Consider the following 21,047-nt stretch of genomic DNA (forward strand, 5'->3'; position numbering starts at 1 on the left):
ATTCTCTACGTCTGCGTCTTTATTCCTGTCCTGCCCCTAAGTTCTTCAGTTTTTTTTTTCTTAGATTCCATATATATGTGTTAGCATACGGTATTTGTTTTTCTCTTTCTGACTTACTTCACTCTGTATGACAGACTCTAGGTCCATCCACCTCACTACAAATATCTCAATTTCGTTTCTTTTTATTTGCCAGTATATCTTTAGGATAGGTTCCTGGAAGTGCGATTGCTGGATCCAAGGATAAATGCATCTGTAATGTTGCTAGGTATTAGTGACGGGAACCTTCCCCAGTACATAAGTAATTATCTACTTTGTCTGACAATTTAGCAAAAGCAAGTTGCCTTCTCCAATTCCAAATATAGACATCTTTTCAATTTCAAAGTAGATAATTAGGAATTCTGGGTTCATAATGGTCAGGTGTGTTAAAGTTAAAGTTTGAATTTCTACACATAATCACATACGTGGTCATGCTTTGCATAATTAAATTTATTGTGAAACCTAATGGAAAGTTTTACTTATCAGATATTGCACACTGAGTTATTAATGTGATGTAAGTTAAAAGGATTTCTTCATCTTTAGATTATGACAGTATCATAATAATAAGCATTAGTAGATTTGACTACCTATACTTGAATTTCTATATTTACATCAACTGTAGTTTTGGAAATATATTGCCACAGATAGTACTTCATGGAAATCTGAGTATTCCAATCCTCCCATTTAGAAAGATGAAACCTTTTTATTTCAGGGATACTTGTGAATGCTTTAGACCTGAGATTCTGAATACCTTTGTTAGAGATTTTTTTTTTTAAAGATTTTTTTGATGTGGACCATTTTTAAAGTCTTTATTGAATTTGTTACAATCTTGCTTCTGTTTTATGTTTTGGGGGGTTTTTTGGCCGCGAGGCAGGTGGGATCTCAGCTCCCTGACCAGGGATCGAATCCGCACCCCCTGCACTGGAAGGCGAAGTCTTAACCACTGGACTGCCGGGGATGTCCCATGTTAGAGATTTTCAGTTCCCACGCTCTGGAGTCATTTTTCAGGGATGTTAACTCAAGGTAGTTTATGGAGACCTTATACTAAATAGTACGCACGGTAACAGGAAACTGGGGGCCATGAACGCTGTGCATGTGACTGCATCTGTCCCTCTGACGAGGCCTGTCCACTTCAGTGGCTCCTCTCCTTCACTTCTGGTGGGTTGGTGGGTCTAAGGGAACTTACGCAGTGTGAAAAGTCCCACAGAAACTCGGGTTTTTCTCTTCTTAACACTCTTCTCACATGAATTAGGATCATAGATTTCAGAGCAGGAAGAGCCACCCTTAGAGCATTTATAGACTGAAGTCTTTCCTTTATGGATTAGGGAAATGGGGCCCAGAGGGTCTTGGCTGCGGCCTCACTGCCAGTCGAGGACACGCTGGAATTGGCGCCCTGGCGCCCGACTCCCAGACCTGGTGTCCTCCTGCACTCTCCTCGCCCCTCTCACTTTGCCTGGGCACAAGGAGGAAAGCAACCGTTTTGGGGATGAGAACTGTCTGGGGTCTTCCTCGGCCCCTCCGTGTGTGTGAAGGATGCAGTGGGGACGCTCAGTGGACCTGATTCTGCCTCAGGCACCTTTGTTCATCCCTGAAACCCTGCATTTAACTCTTCGCACATTGCATTCAAGATACCAGATTGCATCCCCGTGTACAAAACAGAGCACTTCATCATCTGGGCGTGGCCGTGGGTAATAGCCACCGCCTTTTACGTGCCGCTACATGCAGGGCACCATGCAGCTCGCCACTTCTCATTCCAAACCCTCACAGCAGCCCTGCAAGGTGGGCACTGTTATCCTATTTTACAAAGAAGCCGAGGCTTGGAAAGGTGACTTGTCCAGGGCTACGTAATAAAGCCGAGTTGAGAATGATTAGGTCCGAACTCAAGACTCTTTGCCCTTTATTCCTCTGTGCTCCTCCAGCCATCCCGATATCCCTTCCAATGCATGCATTCTAAACATATATCATGTATCACTCATCCTCCTTTTATTTTGAGAAATTCTCCTTTCAGTGCTATGTATCTATGTTTTGCCCCTAAGAACAATTAAAATAATTATTTTTTAAAAACCTTTTATGAACTGGAAGAACGTCTCATATCTTGGTGTCATCTCAAAGCCAGGGATCCATTCATCTTAGCACCTTATGAGCAGGAAATTGTGTTTGAACCTTCCCTGGTGCTGTTTCTCTTCTGCAGTTTCTGAGATCGCTTGTCTGAAAAATGACTCATTGTGGCTGTTCTTGTGTCCTGCTGTGCTCATGATCCAGGCTAGTACCTGTTCAGATTGGACATTAGGAGATACTGTTTTCTTCCACAACTTTTCTTTATGGTGGCAACATTTTTTTTCCTTGAATGGCTAATCATGTTTAGATACGGAAACATGAAAGAGACCTGACGTGATGTCATGTGCAAAATAGGTATTTAGCAAGCATATTGGTGTAGTCGTGATGCTATTTAAGAAGTCAGCGGTGACAGAAAGCCAAGGATATTATCAAGATAAGGATGTAGTGGTGATTGGATCTTTGCCAAAATGAGAACCTTTCCAACTTCTTGTCGCTCCAAGTGTGGCCGCCATCCCCCCCCTCCTTCTCCCCCTCTTCCTCTCCATATCCGCTATTTTTCTTTTATGATTTCTCGTTACAACTTTAACAATTCTATTTGCTTTTGATGCTACTCTGTTATAGTTTCATGTGTAAGGTTTATTATGCCCTCTGAGAAGGCCCGTTGCATGCAATTGATGTTCTTTTTATGGGCTTTAAAAAACTCCCATTCCCTTTTTGGGGAGAAGGACAATACTAGATTATTATGAGACTGAATTTTGAACTTATGACTCAAGGAAAGATAAAAAACAGTGACTCAGACGGACTTCCCTGGGGGTCCAGTGGCTGAGACCCCGTGCTTCCACTGCAGGGGGTGAGGGTTTGATCCCTAGTCGGGGAACTAGGATCCCGCATGCTGTGTGGCACGGCCAAAAAATAAAAAATTAAATTAAAAAAAACAACAACAGTGACTCAGAAATGGCAACACAATGCCTTTCCTTGAAAGTGGGGTCTTTGTTCTCGAAATTTAGTGCTGTCTGATCAACAAATGCGTGTTGAACACCTTCTGTGTCAGCATCACAGGGGCTGCTGCCTTCGTGGAGCCCCCGGGCGATGGAGTGGACAGGAATAAACAATGTGAGCACAGCAGCAAAGCAGGGACCAGGGGAGCCCAGGAGGCTCGCCCGGCCTGGTTTGGTGGGCATGTAAGTGGGTGAGGCAGGTCCTGGCCCAGGTGCCGGAGAGGAGCTGGGGGCCAGGCGTCTTCCATCAGCCCCTCCAGGCCCTTTCCTTACCCTCCTCCAGCCAGCTCTCTGCCCCGGCAGCTGAGCTGTATGGACCACGCCAACCAGCCCCACGCTCTCCGCTCCAGTGAGGTTTGAGCAGGGGATCCCCAGCTGCGGACTGGAAGGAGGGAGAGCGAGGTCAGAGGATCTCCCCCCGACTCCTTCCACATGGGGCCCCTCGGGTTGGCTGTGCCCCACCCCCTGGATGTAGCCACTGCTCCGCCTGCAGCGTCTCTCCTCTTAGGGTCTGGTGACCTACCTCCCCTTGGCCCTGCAGGCATGGGATTAGCTATAGCTGTGCTGCTCTCAGCCTAGGAGACGGGGCAGTAAGCCTGGGGCTCGGGGTAGAGTCCAGTCCACTCCTCAAGCACACGGAGAAGGATCTAGGTGCTGCCCCCTCCCAGCACTATGTCTGCACCCACTCTAACTGGGGAAGTAAGACTAGCCCGCCTGAAACAGCAGTCCGTAATCAGGCACTCACTTGTGAGCTACAGACTGACGTGTGACAGAAGATCCCAGCGGGACAGCCAGGGAGGCCTGGGCTAACGAGGAGAGGCCCTTCGAAGCTGGAGGATGGCACAGACCAGTGGTTCTCAAAGTGTGGTCCCTGGAGCAGCAGTGACAGCAACCTGGAAACTGGTTAGAAATGCAGAGTCTCAGGCTCTGCCCCAGACCTCCTGAATCTGGGGATGGGGCCCAGCGATCTGTATGTTAACTCCAGGGGATTCTTCTCCACAGAAACAAGCTAAGGAGGTGGGAATGAGGCAGGATTTGCTTGTGTGTGGGGGGATGGATATTGGAGCGCCTGGGTGCGTGGTGGGAAAATCGGTGGAGAGAATGAGCTCTGATCGCTGAGGTTGTAAAAGAGCAGAATGGTAGCGCGTGGCCTGGAGGCGCAGGGGCCTGGGAGTCGGGGACGTTGTTCTCTTCCCTCCCTCCTCCAGGCCCGGCTGTGAAATGGAGCCGGACCAGTCGTGTTGTCCCAACTGGACAAGATAACGCATTTCAAGTTGGTCCCACTCCGCCTGGCGCCGGGCGCTCGGAGCTGCCATCGTTGTTCCAGCTTTTGCGTTTTGGTGGGTTCTGATGACCTGCCACGTGGTGTAGCGGGCTGTCAGGAGCCGTTGGCGACCGTGGATGAGGGATGTTTTTAAGGAGATTCGCCTGAACAGAACCGGCCGAGTGCACTGGGAGACCAGCCCTCGGTTCTAGGAGCTGTGCTGGGGGAGCCACTGCAGAGATGGTAACAGTGGAATGCAAGAGGCCCAGCAAGCTGATAGGCGTACTGTAGTCACTCCCTGGGGCCTCTGTTGTGAATTAGTACAAACAGAAACTGATTCCCTCACAGTTTTGGAGACCAGATGTCTGAAGTCAGTCCCACTGGGCCGAAATCAGGGTGCTGGCAGCATTGTCCCTCCTGGAGGCTCTGAGGGAGAAACTGGTCCATGCCCGCTGCCAGGCTTCGTGGCTGCTGTCTGTGCTTGGCTAGAGGATGTGCCACTCCAGTCTCTTGCCTCTGTCCTTACATGGCGAGCTCCTCCTCATGCATCTTCACCTGGGCCTCTTTTTTTCCCCTTAATTTATCTTGTTGAAGTATAGTTGATTTACAGTGTTGTGTTAATTTGTGCTGTACAGCAAAGTGATTCAGTTATTCATATACATACATTTTTTTGTATTACTAGTCTTTTTTTTTAACATCTTTATTGGACTATAATTGTTTTACATTGTTGTGTTAGTTGCTGCTGTATAATGAAGTGAATCAGCTATACATATACATATGTCCCCATATCCCCTCCGTCTTGTGTCTCCCTCCCACCCTCCCTATCCCACCCCTCTAGGTGGTCATAAGGCACCGAGCTGACCTCCCTGTGCTATGCGGCTGCTTCCCACTAGCTATCTATTTTACATTTGGTAGTGTGTATATGTCATTGCCATTCTTTTTCATATTCTTTTCTGTGTGGTTTATCACAGGATATTGAATATAGTTCCCTGTGCTCTACAGTAGGACCTTGTTTATCCATTCTATATATAATAGTTTGCACCTGCTAATCCCAAACTCCCAATCCATCTCTCCCCCACCCCTCCTTCCCTTGGCAAACACAAGTCTCTTCTATATGTCTGTGAGTCTGTTTCTGTTTCGTAGATAAGTTTATTTGTGTCATATTTTATATTCCTCATAGAAGTGTAATCATATGCTATTTGTCTTTCTCTGTCTGACTTCACTTAGTATGATCATCTCTAGCTCCATCCATGTTGCTGCAAATGGCATTATTTCATTCTTTTTTATGGCTGAGTAGTATTCCATTAATATATACACATGGGCTTCTTAAAAGGACACGAGTCATTGGATTGAGGGCCCACCCAAATCCAGTATGACCTCATCTTAACCAATTACATCTTCAAAGACACTGTTTCCTAATAAGGTCACGTTCTGAGGTTCTGGGCGGACGTGAATTTCGGGGAGGACACTAACACAGTACATGTATTTTTTAAAAAAAAGACAGAATGGACACTGAAATGGTAGGTGAAGTAGAAAGAGGAGATAGAGATGAGGTGAGGATGGCATTTTTTCCTACCTGGGAAGGGTTCTGTCCCGGCAGAGGGTGGACATCAGCACGGGGAGCAGATTGTGTGTGTTAGGAAAGATTCAGGATCTCTGTTTTGGAACTGTGGTATTTTCACTGTGGAATATTAGCTCTGAGCACTGGTCTAGGCCCTTGGCTGGAGCAGGTGTTCAGGGAATGAGGAAAGAGAGAGCTTGGAGAGAGTGGAGAAGGATGATCTGCTCTGGCTGGAGGGGCCTGACTGTGGCTTTTTAAACTCTCTTTCACAGTTAAGAAAAAAAAAAAGGTAGTCTGGCCCTCAGCTTTAGGGACTGAAAAGTTTCAGTATATTAAAATTTTGACATTCTAGGCAGTTTTGTCACTGGTGGTGTTTTTAACAGCCTGCCCTGAGGTAGATTTAATTCTGGGATGAACAAAATAAACTCTGCTAGCATTTTTTTTTTTTTTTTTTTTTTTTTTTTGTGGTACGCGGGCCTCTCACTGCTGTGGCCTCTCCCGTTGCGGAGCACAGGCTCCGGACGCGCAGGCCCAGCGGCCATGGCCCACGGGCCCAGCGGCTCCGCGGCATGTGGGACCCTCCCAGACCGGAACATGAACCCGCGTCCCCTGCATCGGCAGGCGGACTCTCAAGCACTGTGCCACCAGGGAAGCCCCCTGCTAGCATTTTAAAATAAACTTTTAATTTCAGAGTAGTTTTAGATTTACAGAAACGTTGCAAGCAGAATACAGACGGTTCCCACATCTCCTGCACCCGGTTTCCCCTATTGTTAACATCTTATATTAGCATGGTGCATTTGTCACAACTAATGGGACGATGTTGATACATTATTATCAATCAAGGGGCATACTTTATCCAGATTTCCTTAGTTTATCCCTGATGTCCTTTTCTGGTCCCAGGATCCCATTTGGGGTTATATTTAGTCGTGGTGTCTCCTTAGGCTCCTCTGAACTGACAGTTTCTCAGATTTTCCTTGCTCTTGATGGCCTTGACAGTTCTGAGGAGTACTGCTTAGGTAACCCATTGACTGTCCTTCAGTTTGGGTTTGTCTGATGTTTTTTCTCATGATCAGACTAGGGGTGGGTTTGGGGAGAAAGACCACAGAGGTAAGGTGCCATTCTCCTCACATCTACCAAGGATGTGTACTATGAACTATGACTTAGCACCGTTGATGTTGACCTGGGTCACCGGAGATGTGTTTGTCAGGTTTCTGCTTCTCGCCACACCTCCGCACTGCATGGTTTAGAAGGAAGTCACAACGCACAGCCCACACGGAAGGAGTGGAGAATGTGCTCGACCATCTCAAGGACAAAGTATCTACACAAATTATTCAGAATTCTTCTGCCTGGGCATTTGTCCTCCTCGTGTATTTATTCCATCATGTATTTATATCAGTGTGGACCTGTGGACATTTATTTGATAGTTGGGGGCATAAGCCGGTACTACTTTATTTATTCTGTTGCTCACATTGTTGTGGCTTTGGCTCGTCCCATCGGCTCCCGGTTCCCTTTGTCACACCCCCGTCAGTGTGGGTTCCGTGAGCACTTCCTTACTTTCTGGCACCATAAGATGCTCCAGGCTCATGTTGGATATTCCCTGTCTCAGCCCTGGATTCAGGGGCTTCCCCAAGGAGCCCTGGTTCCTTTTGCTGTAGAATGGTATTAGAAACCCAGGTTTGGGCCCTGGGTCTCTCAGCAGACAGAGCTGGGAAATAGATGTGTTTATACAACCCGTGTACACAGACTTACCTATAATTACGTCTCTGTGTGTCTCTGTCTCTGTTAAGCTAGACATGAGTTCACACTGATGTCTCCTCTCCTCCATTCCACCTGGTTCATTCCAGCCTTCCCCCCTTGCTGGTCTGTAACCTCCCTCTCCAACAGTGAGAAGCCTGGCTCCTACCATATGGCCCTGTGGGAAACAACTTTACCAACTAGAATACAGTGCTTGTGTGCAGTTCCTTTCGTAATCTTCCAGTCTCTGCTTATTACCAGAATTACTTTGTCCGCACCTTTCCTCTCCACCCCCTTCCGTGAGGTTACGTTACATGTTTGTAATGCAGTTAGCTTCTTTTGGCACAGTCTGCGTTCCGTCATGGGGTTCCCCCATCTCCTTATTGACTGTTATTGCATTTGCGTGTATTGAGGTGCACTCTTTGTGCTGTCAGGGCCTGTGGGTTTTGACAAATGCATAGCTTCACACATCTACCACTACGATGTCACACAGAGTAGCTTTAGCACCCTGAAGAATCTCTGTGCTTCACCTAGTGACACTGCCCCCAGTCTCTGGCAACCACTGATCCACTTTCTGTCTCTGTAGTTTAACCTTTTGTAGAATGTCATTTTAAATGGAATCGTGCAGTGTAGAGCCTCTCAGACTGGCTCCTTTCACTTGGCAATATGGATTTAAGACTCAACCATGGTTGTGTGGATTGGCTCATTCCTGTTATCACTGAATCCTATTCCATTGTCTGGATGGACCACAGTTTGTTTATCCATCACCGATGGAAGGACATCCTGGTTGCTTCCAGTTTTCACAGTTATAAATAAAGCTGCTATAAATATTAAATGAAAGTTTTGTGTAGACATAAGTTTTCAAATCATTTGGGTTAATACTTAGTGTAAGCACAATTACTGGATCCTATGGTAAAATTTATAAGCCTCAACTTTGTAAGAAGCTGCCGTACTGTCCTCCAAAGTGGCTGTGTACCATTTTGCATTCCCACCAGCACTGAAGGAGAGTTCCTGTTGCTCTGCATCCTGGCCAGCAGTTGGTATGTTGTCTGTGTTTTGGATTTTAGCACATCCTAATAGGTGTAATAGAGATATCTCATTATTGTTTTAATTTGCATTTCCCCAGTGATAAAAGATGTTGAGCATCTTTTCATATGCTTATTTGCCATCTGTATATATTCTCTGGTGAGGTTTCTGTTCAGATCTTTTGCCCATTTTTTTAATTGGGCTATTCATTTTCTTATTGTTGAATGTTAAGAGTTCTTTTTATATTCTGTATACAAGTCCTTTATCAGATATGTGATTTGCAGATATTTCCCCCAGTCTATAAATTGTCTTTTCATCCCCCTAATGATGTCTTTTACAGAGCAAAAGGTTTTTTGTTGTTGTTGTTGTTGTTGTTTTAATTTTAATGAGGTCCAAGCTATCAATTTTTCCTTTCATGGATGTGCTTTTGGTATTGTATCTAAAAACCCATCACCAAACCCAAGGTCACACAGATTTTTCTCCTATATTATCATGTAGAAGTTTTATAGTTTTGCATTTCACACATAGACCCGTGGTCCCTTCTGAGTTAGTTTTTGTGTAAGGCCTGAGGTTGGTGTCTGGGTTCATTGTTTCAGCACCATTGTTGAAAAGCTCCGTTGTCTTTGCACCTTTGTCGATTCTGCTAGCATTTGAAATGGACGTCCTTTTTCTTTCTACATTATCTTAAGTCCTGTAAGGAGTTCCCTTGAAAAGGCGAGCAAGTTCTGATTGCCTTTTCTGCTTGTCTTACAGCAAGACCACTGGTGCAGACCTTGCCTTTAAGAACCACCGTCAGCAACGGCTCTGTGGTACCAAAGAAAGCCAGTGGCTCCCTGCCGGCCCCCTCGGGGGCCAGGAAAGAAACCGCTGTACCTGCCACAGCCAAAAGGTAGGCAAGAAGCGCCTTACAGGAACTCTGAAAGCAGTTCTGGCTCAGATGCTAAAATAAGTATTACTCTTTTATATGACACTTTAAAATTTCTCCTTTGAGTTAAAGCTTATAAAAGCACAATATTTGGTGTGTTGCCAAAACAGGAACCATGTCGATTTATTATTCTGCGTTTTTTTAGTTGTAATCATACAGTCTTTGAAATCTCATTCACTAAAGCCTCAGTGCACCATTTTGTGTTTTTACTTAAACTTCTCTTTTGAAAAAACAAGCGGGAGTATAACCTATATAAAAAATGAATATGCTTGGAATATAGCAAAATTCAGATTGCTGTACCGAGCTTAAATTTTTATCAGTAAAATTTGGATACGCTTGTACTTTTAAATGACGCCTAACGGTGGAGCTTCAGATGTTTATGTTTGTCAGATAGAGCATAGGTTGCTCTTAATTTTCTATAATTTCGTAGTTGTCATATTAAAATTGTGTATTTTATATGCCAGGCCAGTTTTCTAAATTTTTATGCCCTAAAAAAACGAAATATCTGGTAGTAATATAGCATAGAAAACCTTAAAGAAATTCTTTCTGCAATGCTACCTCATGGGCTTGTTAGAAGAACTCGTAAAGTTCATTAAAATGCTCACTTGCTTTATGTGCACTGGGGATTCTGGTTGTGAGTACGCTCTGCGGTGTGCTGGGATACCCACTGGGCTGGTGAGAGTAGATTTGATGCTGCATTGTGACTCGGAATGAAAATGTAACAATCCCGTCTTATCTTTTAAATATGTAGTGTTTATACATAAAGCCTTATCCTTCACCAAGCAAATTTGCATTGTGTTTCATCAGATAGAGTTTCATGTACTTACTGTTTGTGAATTTTAAGGAAATTGGTTTTGCAGGGCTTTTTAGAGCTTGAAAATGAAATTCTCAGCCTCATTTCATACCTTTTTAATACTTCTTTGAATCGTTCATTTATAATCAACATGAAATGACCTTCTGGATTCTAATTGGCAGCAGTAGATATGGACTGTCTTTTATTCATCTAGATGTTATAAGATTGACAGACTGACTTTTTAAGTTTGAGGTTGCCATCTGTTACCGTTTCTTCTTTTTGTTTAAATTGTGGTAAAAACCACATCACATTAAATTTACCATCTTAACCATTTTTAAGTGTACAGTTCAGTAGTGTCAAGTATATTCTCATTGTTGTACAGCAGATCTCCAGAACTTTTTCGTCTTGCAGAACTCAAGCTATTTGTTGGCCAAAAAGTTCGTTCGGATTTGTCCTTAAGATGGGAAGGCAAAACCCGAACGAACTTTTTGGCCAACCCAATATATCTCTCCAACAGTAAATCCTCCTCAGAGCCCTTGGTGACCACCTTTTTCCTTTCTGTTTCTATGATTTGACTACATTAGATACTTCATGTGAGTGGAATCACGCAGTATTTGTCCTTTCGTGGCTGACTTATTTCACTTAACATAATATCATCAAGGTTCATTCATATTGTAGCATGTGACAGTATTTCCTTTTTTTTTTTTTTAAGTGGCTTTGTATTTTATTTATTTATTTAGGCTGCGCTAGGTCTTAGTTGCAGCTCACGGGATCTTCATTGCGGCACCCGTGATCTTTTAGTTGCAGCGTGCGGGATCTTCAGCTGCGGCATGCCGACTCTTAGCTGCAGCATGCATGCAGGATCCAGTTCCCCCACCAGGGATCGAACCCAGGCCCCCTGCACAGCAAACGTGGAGTCTTACCCACTGGACCACCAGGGAAGTCCCAGGATTTCCTTCTTTTTTAAGTCTGTATAACATTCCGTTGTGCGTATATACCACCTTTTCTTTATCCATTCATGTCGATGGACATTAGGGTTTCTTCCACCTCTTGGCTATTGTGAATAATGCTGCAATCAACATAGGTGTGCAGATATCTCTTTGAGATCCTGCTTTGAATTCTTTTGGATATATACTCAGAAGTGGGATTGCTGAGTCATATGGTAATTCTATTTTTAATTTTTTGAGGAACCTCCATAATGTTTTCCATAATGACTGCACCATTTTACATTCCCACCAACAGTGCACAAGGGTTCCAATTTCTCCTCATCCTTGCCCACGTTTGTTATTTTCTGTTCTTGATAGTGGCCATTCTGATGGGTGTGAGGTGAGATCTCATTATGGTTTTCATTTGCATTTCTCTTATTATTAGTGATGTTGAGCATCTTTTTCATATGCTTGTTGGCCATTTGTATATATCTTTTGGAAAATTTTCTATTCAAGTCCTTTTCCCACTTTTAATTGGGTTATTCATTTTTTTTTGTTGTTGAATTGTAGGAGTTCCTTATATATTCTGGATATTAATCCCTTACCAGATACAGGATTCACAAATATTTTCTCCTATTCCATACATTGCTTTCTCACTCTATTGATAGTTTCCTTTGCACAGAAGTTTTTAAGTTTGGTGCAGTCCCATTTGTTTATTTTTACACTTGGTGTCATATCCAAGAAATAATTGCTGAATCCAACATCCTAAAGCTTTCCCCCCTATGTTTTCTCCTAGGAGTTTCATAGTTCTAGGTCTTTAACACATTTCAAGTTAATTTTTGTATGTAGCGTAAGGTAAGGGTCCAACTTCATTCTTTTGCGTGTGGATGTCCAGTGTTCCCTACACCATTTGTTGATGAAACTGACTTTCCGCCTTGTGTAGTATTGGCGCCCTTGCTGGAAATCATTTGCCCATATACATGCAAGGGATTATTTCTGGGCTCTCTATTCTGTTCCATTGGTCTATATTATCTGTCTTTATTCCAGTACCACACTGTCTTGATTACTCTTACTTTGTAGTATGTTTTGAAATCAGGAAATGTGAGTCCTCCAATTTTGTTCTTCTTTTTCTAGATTGTTTTGGCTATTTGGGGTCCCCTTAGATTCCATATGAATTTTAGGATTTTTTTTCTATTTCTACAAAAAGTGCCATTGGTATTTTGATAGGGATTGCATTGAATCTGTAAATCACTTTGGGTAGTGTAGACATTTTAACATATTAAGTCTTCCAATCCCACAAAAATAGGATGACTTTCCATTTATTTGTATCTTCTTTGATTTCTTTCAGCAATGTTTTGTAGTTTTCTGTCTACAAGTCTTTCACCTCCTTGGTTAAGTTTATTCCTAAGTAGTTTGTCCTTTTTGATGCTATCATAATTGGGGTTATTTTCTGAATTTCCTTTTCAGATTGGTCATTGTTAGAGAATAGAAATACAAATGATTTCTGTGTTTTGGTTTTTGTATCCTGCAACTTTGGTGAAATTATTAGTTTTAACGGTTTTTTTTGTGGAATCTTGAGGGTTTTCCCTAAGATCATGTCATCTGCAAACAGATAGTTTTACTGCTTCCTTTCCAACGTGGATGTCTTTTATTTTTTTACATGTCTTATTGCTCTGGCTAGGACTTCCAGTACTGTGTTCAGTAGTGATGAGAGTGAGTATCCTTGCCTTGTTCCTGACCTTATGAGAAAAGCTTTCACCATTGAGTGTTTCACCATTGAGTATGAGTTCACTGTGGGCTTTTCATATATGGTTTTTACTATGTTGAGGTAGTTTTCTTCTGTTCCTAGTCTGAGTGTTTTTAGCATGAAGGGTGTTGAGTTTTGTCAAGTGCTTTTTCTGCGTCAGTTTAGATGATCATGTGGTTTTTGTCTTTCATTCTCTTAATGTGATGTACAATATTATATCGATTTTCTTATGTTGAACCATCCTTGCATTACAGGTGTAAATCCCACTTGGTCATGGTGTATAATCCTTTTTAATGTGCTGTTAAATTCAGTTTGGTAGTATTTTGTTGATTTTTGCATCATTATTTATCAGAGTTATTGGCGTGTATTTTTTCTTGTTGCGTCTTTTTTTTTTTTTTTTTTTTTTTGGTATCAGAATAATGCTGGCCTCCTAGAATGAGATTAGATGTGCCCCCACTGCCCCTTTAGTCTTTAGAAGAGTTTGAGGAGGATTAGTATTAGTTCTTTAAATGTTTGGTAGAATTCTGGAGGCATGCCGTCTGGTCCTGGGCTTTGCTTTGTTGGGAGAGTTTTGATTACTGCTTCAATCTCCTTACTAGTTATAGGTCTATTCAGAGTTTTCAATACTTCATGATTCAGTCTTGATAGGTTGTATGTTTCTAGGAATTTATTCATTTCTTCTAGTTTATTCAATTTGTTGGCATGCATTTATTCATCGTAGTCTCTTATAATCCTTTTTATTTCCGTGATATCAGTTGTAATAGCCCCTCTTTAGTTTCTAATTTTAGTTATTTGAGTCTTCTCTCTTTTTCTCAGTTTAATGGAGGATTTGGCAATTTTATTGATCTTTTCAGAAATCAGCTTTGGTTTCATTGATTTTTTTCTATTGTTTTTCTTTTCTCCATTTTGTTTATCTCTACTGTAATCTTTATTATTACCTTCCCTCTGCTAACTTTTAGCTTTATTTGTTCTTGTTTTTTTCTGTTTCCTTGAGGTATAAAGTTAAGTTGTTGATTTCAGATCTTTCTTCTTTTTAATGTAAGTGTTTTCACAGCTATAAACTTCCCTCTTAGCACTGCTTTCTCTGCATCCCACAAGTTTTAGAATGTTGTGTTTTTGTTTTCATTTGTCTCTAGATATTTTCAAAATTCTCTTGCGATTTCTTCTTTAACTCACTGGCTGTTTAAGAGTGAGTTGTTGAATTTCAAGATTGACTTTTTAAAGTAGCAAGTAGTTAATGAAAAAATGAGATTCTTTTTCTTTATTCTTAAAGAAAATAAACTTTTAAAATTTATATCTCTTTACATATTTGGCATTTAAGTAAAAGGAAAATTTTTTTTCAGAGCAAAAAATCATAAAAGTAAAATTTGAAACGTAGATACAATTTCTAGCTTTCAGTTCCTTTCATGAGAGCATATGTCAAGCATTCTTGCACTTTGATTTTGTAGAAGGCTCTGTGTTTGATTCAAAGTAACTTTGATGTAGTACAATAATGTCCTTCACTTAATAGACTGTTTATGGTTTTCTTAGACCTTGCAGGATTAATTGGCGCAACTGTTAGAATCCCTGGCAAATTGTGTTTTGAGTTCTAGTATTTGGAACATTGATTCAGGGTAGGATAAGGCTGGGGGATGAGATTTATGCAGATGACTACAGGAGTGAGGCTCTGCTGAAGAATCTAATTGATACTTTCCCACAGGATGTGAAAAAGACAAAGAGCTGGAAGGGTGCTTCATCTCCTCTTTAAATCAGTGATGATGCTAGAAATTATCTTTTGATAATAAAAGCGTACTAAGCATCAAGCTTTTAATACCATTATCACTGATCCTCAAAACAACCTTCCAAGGTAGATATTATTATCCCTGTTTTGCCAGTGGGTAAACTGATGCTCAAAGAAGTGAAGTGACTTGCCGGGGATCAAGTGAGTAGAGAACCTGGGCTCAAACCCAGGTCTGTCTGGATCCAGAGCTCACACTCCTTTCACTGTGATAGGCTGCTTCTTGCAAAGATTTCCAGGTCAGCGCTTACATCTACTCATAAAAAAATGCTTGATATAATTACTCTTTGGAAACCATCCCTTTTGTTTGCCCCATCCTGTCTGGATGATGCTCTTTAGAAACAGTGATGTTCTGAGATGCCCCTGAGGGTGCTGACAGGAGTAGCAGGCAGGGGCGAGGGTGACTCTCGCTGAGATTGGCAGCAAGTTGCGACTCTGAGAGACAGAATTGCCCATTCGTATGGGGCTGCAGGGCCTGAACTCCCATTACAGGACCAGGCCCCTTGCTGTGAGCAGAAGCCTGGGTCCTCTGCCCTCCCCCACCCCGTTTCAGCCGTGTAGGAAGGAGCTCACGGTCAGTGCCTGCCCTCAGCAATATTATCTTAGAAGGAAAGGATGGTGGCGGGGGAGGATAATCAGTAGCCAACATATTTTATATATATGTGTATGTGCGTGTGTGTGTGTGTGTGTATTAGCATTTAAACGATAACCTTCCTTCTAGAAATGTTCTTAGGCCTCTGTAGACTTTTCTTTTTAATTTACAAAATAATCAGTTTTATTCATTTGATAAGCTATTGTCCAGCAGCCAACTAGAAATACATGGTTTTCTAGATTGAGTGTCTGAGACTCTTGGTGTTTCGGTGTAGAGCATAGTGATTCATTTATTTTGTTTCTCTGCCTTTTGTGGGCTTCCGTGGATGTGAATTCCCATCTGTCTGGAAGTTGGAAACCCAAACAGTGGCATATAATAATTACTCTGTGACGAAGTTCCTATAGATCTCTCCTTAGGAGAGAATGTTGAAAACAGAAGCAAGCTGGGCATTCTGCCTGTTAGGATTAAAACAACCTCAGAGCCGTTTCAAATACATTTATAATCATGTAGGAATTTTTCTGTAATCAGAGTTCCAAATTAACCAAGCTGGGGCATCTCTGGTGTGTGGATGGGTATATGTTTGTTTTCTTTTCTCTGGGGGTTTTTTCAGCCTAGTACTAAAGAACAAAATCCCCTTTGGAAATTGTCCAGCACCCAGGGGTTGTGCTTTGTGTTGCCAATTAAGACTTCGATTGGGGGCGTGATTTGGAATCCTTGGGAAAAGCTTTGTTTCCATTAGTGAAAGGAGAAAAGGCAGAAAATCCGGGGAAGACATTGTAGGGTCATACCTTCCTCAGTGGGGATGCTGGAGCTGACAATAGAATAACATTTCCACTGGCTCAAAACAATCACTCATTCTTTCCACTCCTAAGTAGAGCTTTACAATAGGGCAAAGCTGTGAGAAGAGAGATCAAAGGAACAAAACTGGTACAAAAAGAGAGCATTATTTTTAAAATGCTCTGCTGCAGTTGGAAGGTAGGATGGTAAATATCTATGGCTTTCAGACAAACAGCTGATAGTCCTTTAGAAAAATAGTTGCACTCATTAGAAATACAGCATTTGTAAAAGCACCAAAGTCAGTGCCAGGTACTTACATGATTTAAATCTGCTTTGGGTTTGTTTGTTTGTTTTTTAATATATTCTTTATCATTGAGATCCATTGAAATGTATGTGTTAAATTCAGGTTTTGAGTGTGATCTCTGTAACAAGCTAGAAATGGGAGTTGATGTTGAACAGAGGAAGGTGAATTGGTGCTTATTCTCTTATCAGAAGTGTTGCAGTTCCCCCTCTGGGCTCAGGTAGTTGGCTTCATATGATAGAAAACAAACTTATTTTGGTCTGTCAGATGCTCTAAGGCCACTAGCCTTCTTAGGAAATGCCTTGGTTTTTGCTACAAAGATGTCTTTAGACAAAGATAAGAGCATTTCCTAATTACTGAAGTTGCCGTGACCTCAATCTGTCACAATTACCTCACCCCTTGCAGGACAAAAACCAGGTTAGTCCTGGCCCCATGTTGATTTGCCAGTGCTCAGCATAGAGCCCAGTATAAATTGATTCCAAATGAGTATTTGTTGAGTAGATAATCGTTTTAATCTAGCGTTAATCCGTCCGGCTGTCACGGCAAATGACCTCATCAGAAGATCTCGGGTCACGAGTACAAGCTTCCCCTCAGATTAGTATTTTCTTTCTTTCTTTCCTTTTTATTTATTTATTCATTTATTTATTTATAAATAGGACCCGGCTCTGCCGGGTCTTCGTTGCAGCACGCGGGATCTTTTAGTTGCGGCATGCGGGATCTAGTTTCCTGACCAGAGATTGAACCTGGGCCCACTGCATTGGGAGCGCAGAGTTTTCCACCGGACCACCAGGGGAGTCCCAGTATTTTTTTTTCCAATTGTAAAAGTTTGGGATCTTTTTTGCAAAATTTTGGAAAACCAATTCTTGGTTTTAAATCACATAATGAAAGAAAGATGCTATGGTAGCTTATTACATTTAGAGTTATTATCTAACCATAAGAAGAAAGATGACCATTTTTCCTCTGTTCTCCCTTTGCAGAGATTTTATTATGTCTAAAATTTAGTTTAAATTGGCAAAAACCATTGAATGCAGCTGTAGTGTAACGTAAAGAACCATTGTATTTTCAGAACTTTGGGTTTGAGCGTGGAGGTTGAGAGCAGAGGGGAAAAGAGAAATGATGGTATCTGCATTTCTACACCAAAAATGCTTGCCTTAAGCAATAAAAAATGTGCTGTGTTATTATACAGTCTTTCACAAGCTAGGACTTCTACCACTTTCAAAATAAAGAACATGGTTTCTCACTTGCTGTCCAGAGGGAGCATAACTTCTTTGATACTCCCTGCTGGTTATTGAAGGAGACTTCTCTCAGTGAGTATACAGTATTACTTCTGGCCGCCCTTGTTCCTGCAAATGTCTTGTCCTCAAGCTCTATTTTCTGTCCTTCACTCTGAGTCCTAGTAAATCCTCTTTAATTCATGAGAGCTCTTGGCTCTCAAAAGGAAATTTCTTGTTTTTTCTACGTATACAACAATAGTAGATTTTTTGTAAAGCTTAACATTTTAATGCAAATGCCTGAACGACAAATATCTTGAAGGAGCCGCGATGGATTATATCCAAGTCTGTATATGCAACCAAAATGTTTTCCCATTTTAATGTGCGGTGTATTCTGTAATTTATTGAAGTTTACCAAAGTATTTTTCCACGCTTTTATTATCGCGCTCATGTTTATTCTGCTTTGTTTCCGTGCCTCTCATACGTAGATTAAACAGGTCTGTGAGTCTTCTCCATGCATGCAAACTGAACAGTTCCACACCCAGGTGAGGAGTACTTAGATTTACTTTGTAACCCTCCCTGCTGCTTTGGTAGTTTTACCACCCTTTTAGTGCAGTGGTTTAGAGGGCCTTATCCGATGCCTGCCATTGATCAAGTCTTAAATCATATAACTGTATTAATTATTGACCTTTATTGGATTTTTAGACATTCAACATCTCTGTTCAACAGGTCCTCAAAACTAATGTACTTCGGTGTTTCATAAATTGCAGGTGGTTTTGGCCACGCCGCACAGCTTGTGGGATCTTAGTTCCCTGAGCAGGGATCAAACGCGGGTCCTCTGCAGTGAAAGCACAGAGTCCTAACCACTGGCCCACCAGGGAATTCCCTAGGTGGCCTTAACTAGGAGGCCCAGTAGAGAGCAAGGGGTCAAGTGACCTCAGACGTGTTGCTTTGTATCCCTGAAGCTGTCCCCTCATCTGTAGAATAGGGATGATGATACTTTTGCAGGGGATTTGAGGTTTAAATTAAATGATTCGTATAAAACGCGAAGCTCTTAACACATGTGAACTGTTGCTGCGCGTGGTTCCATCATTGGTCTCCCCTCTTAACTCTTACAGCCACCAAGTTGAGTGTTGATTATTAGAAAATCGGTTAACGTTTGCTATCATTGATTAATGGCCATGGCTTTTCAGCTCTTTAAGGGTGTTTTATACAAGCCTTTAAATTGCCATGAACTTACCCTGAACTCCCACAAGGACACCGTGGAGGTGCCGCTCAGGGCTGCCAGCTGCTGGGGCAGTGTGTGCCTGAGAGCCTCGGCGGGCCAGATGCTTAGCAGAGAGAGCTCCCACAACGCGAAGTTAGCTTGGTGTTTTTCGTCACTGGAAGATCTTGAACTTTAAACACAAAGGTTTCTGTAATTTTTAGACTTCAATCCTAAATTTCAGAAATGTAATGCTCTCCTAAGATCTATAATTTCCTTGTCCTCAAATTGAGAGTTCTAAAAATTCACATTTTGCCCTTAAGGCACACCCGTGCGGATCCCAGCTGTGAGATCCTGGGGCTGTCAATTCAGAGTTTCCTCAGTGACTAAAAAGCCTAAGCAGAAAGTGTCTTCAGATCGTCATGATTATGGTCATTTTATTTATGTTCATTCACTCAGGGAGCGAGATGGTTTTTCAAAAGCTGATACACTGGGCTTCCCTGGTGGCGCAGTGGTTGAGAGTCCGCCTGCCGATGCAGGGGACACGGGTTCGTGTCCGGGAAGGTCCCACATGCCGCGGAGCGGCTGGGCCCGTGAGCCGCGGCCGCTGAGCCTGCGCGTCCGGAGCCTGTGCTCCGCGACGGGAGAGGCCACAGCAGTGAGAGGCCCGCGTACCGCAAAAAAAAAAAAAAAAAAAGAAAAGCTGATACACTGCAGTTTTTGAAAACATGCTAAAAGATTATTTACTGACCAATTGGAAGTTACAGAGGAAAAATGACTTAAAGTTGCCCCAAAGGAAGGCAGAGATGAGGAGGAAAACGAGAATGAAGGGACGACAGCGGAGCATCCCGTGTGCAAGGCTCTTGCACATTCTGTGTTATTTAATTGTGAGAAAGGAGGGCTTTGGAATCCAGCCCAGGGGCGGTAGTCTCACTGTCTCAGACTTCTCAGCTCCTGTGTCCTCCGGATTGAAATTCAGGTCCGTCTCCACCCTCCCCTGACTGGAGCCCCTGAGGCTTCATCATCGAGGTGCCCCTCCTGCATCCACAGCCCCAGCACCTTAACTGTCCTCCGGGGGTTCTTCCTCCCCGGTCCCTCGGGGTTTATCTGCTACCTGAGATTCCTGTGGCAGTTCCTCAACCCACGTCTTATAAAGTCACTCTTTCCCGGGGAGGTTCTCTTCGTTCTCATCTTCTCCTTCCTGGCGTGGAGATTTCCTCCGCGTCCATGGTTCGGTGCCCGCCCCACCCCGCCAGTTGACAGTGCCAGTCCCGAGCCACCTCCTGGGTTGCAGACTTGCGTTATCACCCCCCTGCACCTTGACTCTGTGCGTGCAGACCAGACCTCCCCCCGCAGCCCCACCCGGGAGCGACACCACCATCCGCTCTTGTCTTTCTTTCTCACGGAGCAGGTGCTAAATTATAGCATCATATGCCTCTACCTGTGACAGGGTCAGTGTGACACTACCATTGGTCATTTCATTTATTTCACCCTTTCATTTAATTAATATTTATCAAGCTTCTATTAGGCTCTGCAAAGAATATAAGAATGGTAAATGAGACGGGATCTCAGGAAACATATGGCCTAATGATGAAGATTAAAAAAACAAACAAAGAAACTTGACAGGGATGCGTGTAATACACTTCCGGACTCCAAGAGCAAACCGTCAACCTACAGCCCCTGCCCTGGCTAACTGACCCCTCACGCCTGTGAATTACCTGTGCGTGGGGTATCCCTTTTCCTAGGACAGGCTCTTCCCCCCCGTGTCATTATAACACGTTCAAGCCGTTCATTTTCTGTCTCCCAGAAATTCACAATCTTCCGGAAGTCTTCCCCAGACGTCCCTCACCAGGCTTCCAAGCACTCTAGTCCCTCTGGTTATTCAGAAGGAAGTAAGCACTTGCATGGGTACCACTTCTAAACAGAGGCATCCTATAGAGAGTGGAATGTCTTTGTCCCACGTATGCCTTTAGACCAGAGTTCTTCCATATCAGTACTGGTGACGTCTGGGGCTGGATCATTCTTTGTCGCGGGGCTGTCCTGGGCATTGTTTAGCAGCGTCTCTGGCCTCTATGCATTAGATGTAGCAGCCCTCCCCCTGCCCCAGTTGTGACAAG

General features: G+C 42.9%; 1 protein-coding gene across 6 annotated transcripts in view; it reads left to right on the plus strand.

Moving 5' to 3' along the window:
- Positions 1-21,047, plus strand: part of EML1 (EMAP like 1) — a 209,129-nt gene that overhangs the window by 130,971 nt on the left and 57,111 nt on the right. For 5 of the 6 annotated variants that reach the window (XM_055088710.1, XM_055088709.1, XM_055088708.1 and 2 more), the window contains exons 3-4: positions 9,431-9,566; positions 18,215-18,271. In XM_055088710.1, coding sequence (XP_054944685.1) covers positions 9,431-9,566; positions 18,215-18,271 — 193 coding nt within the window. The remainder of the gene's footprint in view (positions 1-9,430; positions 9,567-18,214; positions 18,272-21,047) is intronic. The other variant, XM_024131049.2, reaches the window with a different exon arrangement.

The sequence above is a fragment of the Physeter macrocephalus genome, chromosome 11, assembly GCF_002837175.3.
Source record: "Physeter macrocephalus isolate SW-GA chromosome 11, ASM283717v5, whole genome shotgun sequence".
In the NCBI taxonomy this organism is placed as follows: Eukaryota; Metazoa; Chordata; class Mammalia; order Artiodactyla; family Physeteridae; genus Physeter; species Physeter macrocephalus.